The following is a 9,487-nucleotide window of genomic DNA, read 5'->3' as shown; positions in this document are numbered from 1 at the left end:
TTCTGATTCTGAAAATGCACACCATGCATAGTTCTTACAGCTTCGAAAAACAGACCTCCAGAAATCATTGTTTAGCCTTGTCTTCACCCAAAATGGAGAGAGAAACAGAACTAACTTTCAAATGACTGCACACTGGGAATAATACATGAGATAAGACATAATAAAAGTATGTGACAAATATATGTCATGTGACACACAAAATCCTTCCATTTCTTCTGCTAAATTGCACCAAGTTATTCAAACAATCTATCTCAATGTTGAATTATAACAAAGCACATTACTCAATATGACATGACAACCACAGTATCAATATTCGATACATTGACACAGTGTGAATAGCTGGCTTTAAATTAAGCCAATGAACTAACCTTCATAAAGCATTAACTCCACAGGAACATCACCATCTTGTTAAGTAAAAATGAGCTGTAACTGGAATTTCAACAGAATAAATTCCTACTGATATATTCATTGAAATTGGATAAACTGACATTCATTGACAAATCCATTGATCCAGAAGCTGACAATTGCTTTTACATTTATCACTGTTTTTCTGTGACATCTTTCCTTTTGACAGAAAGCTCATTTAAAGGCAGAGCACACAAAATGCTAGAGCAGGGGTTCCCCACCTGTGGTCCATAGGTCTCTCTGTTAGTGGAAGGGGTCCTGGGCATAAAAATAATTGGGAACTCCTGCACTAGAGGAAATCAACAAGGCAGCATCTATAAAGGGAAATAAACACTCCATGTTTCGGGACAAGATGTCAACTGTTAATTCCTCTCCATAGGTGCTGCCTGACCTGCTAAGTTCCTCCAGCACTTTGTGTGTTGCTCTGGATTTCTGGTCTCTGCAGACTCTCTTATGCTGTTGATTTTAACATGCTGGACAGATAGTGTGTCCCAAAAGCCAAACTCCATCTGGTACTACTTCTTTTAACTGTGAAGACTCATGTAAAACCTGTGGCTACATCCCTTTAGTCACATTCTTGACACAATGTAGTTGGATTCAAATATTTTATAATAGCCTGATTTTTTTTTTGTAATTTAGCAGTGAGCAGAATGCAACTAATTTAGAAGAGGATTTAAGGACAAGCTCCAAGACTTTATTCAGGTCACAAAATCAGCTAACCCCAGAAAATTGGCGAGAGCCCAGAGAAAACACATGAGCGCCAAAAATTAATTCAAGGAACTCTTGCTCCATTATTACCTTCTATGTAAATGAGATGCAAACAAAACTGCTGTGACCTGCTGGGGGAAATTTCTGACACTGAAGAAATATTTTTGACAGCAGAGCAGAATTGTCTCAGGTAATTAATTAATTATGCAGTTAATTAGAAAGGTGGTGTAAAACTGGAGCAAAAATAGTGAAGGGGTGTTCATGGGTTCATTGTCCATTCAGAAATCTGATGGCAGAGGGGAAAAGCTGTTACGAAAATGTTGAGTGTGTGCCTTCAGGCTGCTGTGCCTTCCCTCTGGTGCTAGTAATGAAAAGAAGGCATGTCCTGGATGGTCAGGGTCTTTAGTGATGGATGCCACTTTTTTGAGGCATCTCCTTTCGAAGATGTCTTTGAAGCTGGGTAGGCTAGTGCCAATGATGGAGCCGGCTGAGTTTTTGGGTCCTGTGAAGTGGCCTCTCAATACTAATTTTGGATTCTGCCAACGAAGAAATGTGTTCTGCCTTTGTAATCAAGTTCAAGTTTATTGTCATTCAAAGATACACACATACATAGCAAAATTAAACTTTGTTTCTCTGGGGCCAAAGTGTAAAACCCAGTACATATAGTCACACACAGCACATATACCTGCATCAATGGAAATGAGTAAACAGTTGAGGTTTCAGGCCAAGATCCTTCTTAAGGTCCTTTCCATAGACATTGCCTGATCTGCTGAGTTCCTCCAGCATTTTGTGTGTGTTGCATTGGATTTCCAGCATCTGGAGACTTTCTGCTGTTTAACATATTTCCTGTAGTAACTTGCAACATGATTACAAATCTTCTATAATCTTAAAAGATCTCTTTCAAGTTACTCTTCAACCTTTTTTTCTATAGCAAAGAATCACCTCCTACCTACGTTTTCTTTACTGATGTAAGATCTCGGGCAGCTTTGTCATCCTAGGAAATGTGTTTGGTTGATCCTTTGTGTGTCCATGCACTACAGAAACAAGGTGGCAGTGTATATGATTAATAAAGTGTAAATCAGTCACCAAGTATAAAAGATTAAGAGTACATGGCCACAATTTCCAACCGTCTTTATTTATTTATTTATTTATTCAGTGATACAGAATAGAACAAGCCCTTCTGGCAGCCATACGGCCCAGCAACCCGCCTACTTAACTCTAATCCAATCATAGGGAAATTTGGAATGACCCTACTAACAGGTGTGTCTTTGTGAGGAAACTGGAGCATCCATAGGACCGTGTGGTCATGGGAAGGACGCGTAAACTTCTTGCAGAGGATGCCGGAATTGAACTCGGTACGCCAATGCCCCTAATTGTAATAGCATTGCGCGAACCACCATGCTACCATGACGCCATATGAGGAAAATTTCTTCTGAAAGGATGAAGGAAAATACCAGTTGAATTTAAGACCCAACACAATTTTATATACAGTACACATTGATGACTAACTGATAGTAGCAAAGTATCAGCAAGGATTGTTGTTTGGGGATATCAGGAAGATGTATTGATCTACCACAATTAGTTTACTATCCTGCCAACCCATTTATCTCTCGTCTCAGCAATTTTCCATTTGTCTCACTTTAAAGCCATCAATATTTAACTATCATTCCTTCAATTCTAATCCTGTTTAATTGGTAAATGAATGAAATCATCATGCACAAGAATTTCTAGTTAAAGTAATTTGCTTGTGTTCCTACTCTTTTATTTCTCTGCTTCAGAATTTTTAGGGAAGTTTTGGTTTGACATCAGCACAAAACTGTGCATGTGCTTGTTGTTAATTAAATTTATGTTTAATTGTTTCTTCCACACATTTTCTGCTAAAATATAACTGTGGGAGCCAAGTATCTATTTTCTATCTATATTACATTTTGTGTTGAGCATTTATTATGTTTTTTACTGGTAGTTAGTCATGTGGGTTGGGGCATAGTAGAAGCAAAGAGCTTAATTACAAATTCATTTTTTGTCTTTGGGTCAGTCTAGTTTGGACAGAGCAAGGGAGTGATCTCTTTTTTGTTGACCATTTAATTTGCTTAAACATGTTTAAAATCACTTAAGTACATTTGACTTTTCTTGAATACATTAAGAATGCTTCACTTGAATCTGTGCATCACTGCATCACTGTCTGGTATTTGGGGGGGGGCTACTGCATATGACCAAACAAAGTTGCAGAGGGTTGTAAATTTAGTCGGCTCCACCTTGGGTACTAGCTTACAGAGTACCCAGGACATCTTCAAGTACCAGTGTCTCAGAAAGGCAGCATCCATTATTAAGGACTTCCAGCACCCAGGGCATGCCCTTTTCTCACTGTTACCATCAGGAAGGAGGTACAGAAGCCTGAAAGCACACACTCAGCGTTTCTGGAACAGCTTCATCCCCTCTGTCATGCATTCCTAAATCGTCATTGAACCCATGAACACTATCTTGTTTATTTAAATATATATTATTTCTGCTTTTGCACAATTTTTAATCTATTCAATATAAATATACTGTAATTGATTTATTTATTATTATTGTTATTATTATTTTATTTTTTCTTCTACACTATGTATTGCACTGAATTTTTGCTGCTAAGTTAACAAATTTCACAACACATGCCAGTGATTATAAACCTGATTCGGATTCTGATAATACGCTAGTTTATTTCTTTATATCGCTGGTTTTAGTTCCATTAGTTTTTATCACCTCAGGATTGTTTTTTCTGATATCTTAGTAAAAGTTAGAATGTATTCTTCAACGTCAGAACTTCGTTATTGGATTGGATGGTGCATCATATGGGATCAAACCACCCCCGCTTAGTCTCCAAGCAGAGCTGGTTTGTTCAAGGAACCGCTACAGTAACTGTTTTCAAATTTCTTGAGCACTTCTGTCTTACGCCAGCAGAATATTATATACACATTGGATACTAACTGACAATAACAAAGTATCAGTAAGAAATGCTGTTTGGAAATATCAGCTGCTTATTAACATACTTCCTGCCTACTGTTACAGGACAGCTTGGGCAACCTTCCTGGATCTTAGAACACAAAGCAAAGACCTCAATCTATGCCAGATACTTCTACCCTCATACTGACTCCATAGAGATTTCGGCCATTTGAAAGGATATTTAATTATAATGCATAAAATAATCCAAACAAGACCTGCACTTTCATGTTGGTCCACTCATGTAAATCCTTGCTTCCCCACCTCCTTCACGTTTAAAGGACTAAAAAGAAATAAGTAATTCAGAATAAGTTGCCTTTTTACAGACAGAAGAGGTGGAACTATTGTCTGTCCTAAGTTTGGGGCCTTGGCTCTCAATTATTTACCATCTATATTAGTGGCTTGGAGGAGGTTACAGAATTCGTGGTAATTGGTTTGTTATTGTTGGATGTACAGAGATAAAGTGAAAAGCTTTTGTTTGTATACCATCTAGACAGATCAATCCATGAGTAAGTACATCAAAGTAGCATAAAAGGATTTTTTAAAAAGTACATGGATGGCATCCGCTAGTCTTGCAAGACCATGGATCTGTGCCTGGAAAGTCTTGCTTCAATCTCTCCAGGGCGCAGGCCTGGGCAAGGTTGTATGGAAGACTGGCAGTTGCCCATGCAGCAAGTCTCCCCTCTCCATGCCACCGATGTTGTCCAAGGGAAGGGCAAGGGCCGATACAGCTTGGCACTAGTATCGTCCCAGGAGTTGCCAGAGTGAGGTTGAAGTTGAAGGTTGAGTGAGGCTGCCTTAGGGACTGCAGCTCTGGATTTGTCCTCAGGGTTTACTCCTGAAGCCTTTCCAATGAGTGGGTATGGCCACGAGACAGCGGACGTTTCAGAGTTTTCCCTCTCTTAGATGGACTGCCTTCCCAGGCTGATGACATCCATCTACCCGAAGCACTGGTTTTAAAGCGCCAGGACCCGCCTTCACCCCTTCTCCTGTCAGTGGGAACAGTTCCGCTGGGCTTAGAGGCTAAGCCACATGAGAAGGCCAGGGGTTAGACTTGGCTGGAGAAACGCTGGAGAAACTCAGCAGGTCAGGCAGCATCAACAGAGGGAAATGAACATTCGATGTTTTGAGCCAAGACCCTTTTCCAGCACTGGAAAGGAAGGGAGAAGGAGCCAGAATAAGAAGATGTGGGGAGGGGGGAGGAGGAATACAAGCTGGAGAGTGATAGGTATAAACAGGTGAGTGGAAAGGAAGGTGGGTGCCGGGGGGAGGGGGGTGAAATAAGAAGTGGTAGGTGAAGGGTCAAAGCGGTGAAGGTCTGAAGAAGAAGGGATCTGATAGGGAAGGAGAGCAGACCATGGAAGTAAGGATACAAGCAAAGATAAACTTTGTGGTGCTGGGATAGTCTGGGCAGAAATGGCTTGGGGTAGATCAGCCATCATCGTATCAAATGGTGAGGCAGGCATGAGGGGAGGGGGCCTATTATTGCACTGATTTTCTTGTGTGAAATAGCTATTCCACTCCATACAGCCCTATTTTACTTAATTACGGTAGAGCAGCAGCAAATGAACATGGCTCTCAAAGTGAGCGATGTTGGCAGAAAACAGGAGTTCACTCTCTGATATTGTAGCCATGGGCTTAGACAACAGAATAAGCCAAAATGCCCTTGGTTTTGCAAGGTGGACTATTGTTAAGGGAACTCAAAACTGCTTTTGTTAGCAGGTCGCTTTTCAAAATGTTTCTTTGAAATTGCCCGAAAAATCTGCCTTCAAGGATGTGCAAAACTGGTAATGTATTTACTTATACATAGTAAGTGGATGGAAGAATGAACAAAAAGATGTCATTTCCCGGATCCTTCAAATCACAGGAGAATAGAAATCGTGGCCTGAATTTTGAGTTTACATCTCTCATTCAACACACGTTACATTTAAACTGATGTGGCTGACAAAATTTGTGTTTGCTCTAAAACTCTTTTCAAAGACTAAAAATCTATTGCTCCAAAAGGCTTTAAAAGACTCGGGTAAAGTATAACACATGCGCTGCTTGGAATATCCTACATTACTTTATATACATTTTCAGGTAGTTTTGTAACTGTCATCAACTTTTGCAATGGAAGTTGCAACAGTTAATTTGTGACCAGCAAGCTCCCAAAACCAGCAATACAGAAAGAGCCTGATTATCTGGTTTAGCACATCAGTTGTGGGTAACTAGATGCCAAGGCATTAGGAAGAAACCACCTGTTCTTCTACACATAACGTTATAGCATTTTTTATACAAAGGTGGGGTCTCAATTTAAAGTGTCAAGTGGAAGATGGTACTGGCGTCATTATAAATCTTCCTCAATACAATACTTTAGTATCAGTTCCAATTTTATCCTTGAATTTTCTTGAGTGTGAATTGAAACATGCCTCATGATCTGAAGGTGAGAAGACGATCATTATATTATAACCTGCACTTGACAGTCAAGGTAAGTAGAAAAGTAGATGGAAATTTAACAATTCCTTAATATGGGGAATAATGATCAGGGAGCATGATGCCAGATTTTGTCACTGTTGATCAAGGTTGACAGGATCAAAGAACAAACTGCTGGAAGAACTCAGTAGCAGCGTCTGTGGAAGCAGAGAGATGGTCAATATCTCCTCCTGAACATTAACTAACTCTCTGCCTCAAAAGATGCTGCCTGGCCTACTGAATTCCATCATTCCATCAGCAGTTTAGATAATGTTCCAGATTCCAGTATCTCTTGTATCTCCAGCTTGAAGAGGTATAATCCATTCCTAACTATTTGTATAACCATTTTGGAGTCAATATGTCTACATTTCAAATGCAATTTGCATATTTAACTTTATCTTGGTATAATTACACCCTACCACCTTTGGCAGTATGCCACTGGCTTTGCTGCAGGCTAAAATTAGAACTGCACAGACAAACATCGAAAAGGACATTTAGCTTATTGAAGCAACACACACAAAATGTTGGTGGAACTCAGCAAGCCAGGCAGCATCTAGGAACAGAGCACAGTTGACGGTTCAGGACAAAACCCTTCAGCAGGACCCTACAGTTGACGTTTCAGGCCAGAACCCAGTAGTTTATTGAGGTGGTTTTCTGGAACCCTCTCTGCACACTGCATGTTCATACTTGTCTTTGTCTCAATTTCCCCATCTATCAGATTATTTCAATTATTATAAATCTTTAAACATTTTTAAGATTGTATTAATATGGTACACTGAACATATAAAATCTTGCCAGGCAGTGAATTTGTCACTGAGCCACATAAAGAAATAATACAATATCTGGTCAGAACTTTGGTCCAAAAGAGCTTTTAAGAAAAAGCTCAAAGAAGACGAGAGAGGCAAAATAATGGAAGTTTAGGGAAGAAATTCCTGAGCTTATGGCTTAGGTAACTGCGACGGGTATTAAAATAAAAATGTGAAGTCACATCCATTGAGTGCCTGTCACCCCAGCTAATCCCTTTTTTCTCTCTGCAACCTCCCAAGAGAAGATACAGAGCTTGAAAGCCCAGTTAATAAGACTGCAGAACCTAAGCTTGAGTAAGTCTGCAGATGCTAGAAATCCAAAGCAACACACACAAAGCACTGGAGAAACTCAGCAAATCAAACAGCATCCGTGGAAATGAATAAACAGTCGACATTTCAGGCCGAGACCTTTCTTCAGGACTGGAAAGGAAGTGGAGGGCAGGGGAGATGCCAGAATTGAAAAGGTGGGCGGAGGGGAAGGAGGCTAGCTGGAAGGTGATAAGTTAAGCCAGATGAGTGGGAAAGATCAAGGGCTGGAGAGGAAGAAATATGATAAGAGAGGAAAGTGGACCATTGGAGGTGACCCAGGGGGAAGTGACTGGTGGGCGAGAAGTAAACAGCCAGAATGGGGATTAGAGGGAAGGGGAAGGGGAAGGGAAATTCTTTTTAATTGGAAGGAAAAACTGATATTCATACCATCAAGTTGAAGTCCATAGAACAACTTCTTCCTCACTATTATCAGACTTCCAAATCAATCACCTCATTCACACCCCATTTCCTGTGGCACTGTCACAATCTCAGACTCTTAACTGGACCTCTCCTGGTTATTCCACTGCTGTCACCTCAGCATTTTCACTACTTCACATTGCACGAGAGTGCTTTGCACCAGTCTGCTGCTTTGTGATTGTTGTATTGATTATTGTACTTATTGTATTATTTACCATATATACTGTTTACTCTGTCAGTGTTACACCCTGTTGTACGTGACAATAAACTGATCTTCATTGGAATGCGGAGGAAACATGGAAGCTACAAAGAAAGCGAGAGGTGACCTTGGAAAGGTGTGTAAGTGAAGTGATAACTTCATAATTAAATCACTGATGTCCTTGAAACCAATATTGATCACACTTTGTTGAATATTTATAGGTAAACTCTATCTTACAAAGCATGAAGGTGGAGATAGGCCATTGAAATTTCTGGCCCCATTCAATTTAATAATCTGTGCTCTTTTTTCCCCCTCTCTCTTGTTTACATTAATTTCTATTTACCTAACTTTAGACCATAAAACACAGGAGCAGAATTAGCCCATTTGCCCCATTGAGTCTTCTCCACCATTCCATCATAGCTGATTTATTATCCCCCTCAACCACATTCTCCTGACTTCCTCCCCTAATCTTTGACGTCCTCCTAATCAGGAACCTATCAACCACAGCTTTAAATATACCCAATAACCTGTCTTCACAGCCATCTATGGCAATGAAATGCCAGATTCACTGCCCTCTAGCTAAAGAAATTCCCCTTCATCTCTGTTCTAAAGGGACATCTATTCTGAGGCTGTGCCCTCTTGTCCTAGACTGCCCCACAATAGAGAATATCCTCTCCAATTCCACACTATCTAGGCCTTTCAATATTCAATAGGCTTCAATGTGATTCCTCCCTTGCTCTTCTAAACTCCAGTGAGCACATACATTAACCCATTCATTCTCAGAATCATTCTCATGAACCTGCTCCGGATCCTCGCCAATGCCAGCACATCCTTTCTTAGATAAGAAAGTCTCACAACCCTACAAATGCAGTCTAACCAATGCCATGAAGCCTATCATTACATCCTTGCTTTTAGTCTTATGTACGTGGATCCAAACCTTCCCAATATTTTCTGTTTCTATTTTTGCAGCCAAGAGTCTTTTATTGTTTAATTCATTTCTCTGCCAGTAATGGTATCAGGATGATATGCACCTCTTCCTATTGTAATTTGTGTTTTTCTCCTTCACCCTCTCCATTTCTCTGATCACCTGTTTTCTTTAGTCATTTCTTTGTTCCCATTCTTACATTGTCAGTCACCCCTAAATACCCAGTAGATGGGGGCAGGGCAAACGTCTGGCCAATGTTAGGAGCAAACTTTCAAGGTGCTTGGTGAA

The 9,487-nt window shown here is 40.2% G+C and overlaps 1 protein-coding gene across 1 annotated transcript in view; it reads right to left on the bottom strand.

The window, feature by feature from the left end:
* Positions 1-2,467: 2,467 nt before the first annotated feature.
* LOC132381063 (ras-related protein Rab-21-like) overlaps positions 2,468-9,487 on the bottom strand; it is a 119,301-nt gene continuing 112,281 nt past the window's right edge. The window contains exon 8 of the mRNA XM_059950235.1: positions 2,468-2,545. Coding sequence (XP_059806218.1) covers positions 2,483-2,545 — 63 coding nt within the window. The 3' untranslated portion in view covers positions 2,468-2,482. The remainder of the gene's footprint in view (positions 2,546-9,487) is intronic.

The sequence above is a fragment of the Hypanus sabinus genome, chromosome 25 (assembly GCF_030144855.1).
Source record: "Hypanus sabinus isolate sHypSab1 chromosome 25, sHypSab1.hap1, whole genome shotgun sequence".
NCBI classification, from domain to species: Eukaryota; Metazoa; Chordata; class Chondrichthyes; order Myliobatiformes; family Dasyatidae; genus Hypanus; species Hypanus sabinus.
This window is presented reverse-complemented; position numbering and strand designations above follow the sequence as displayed.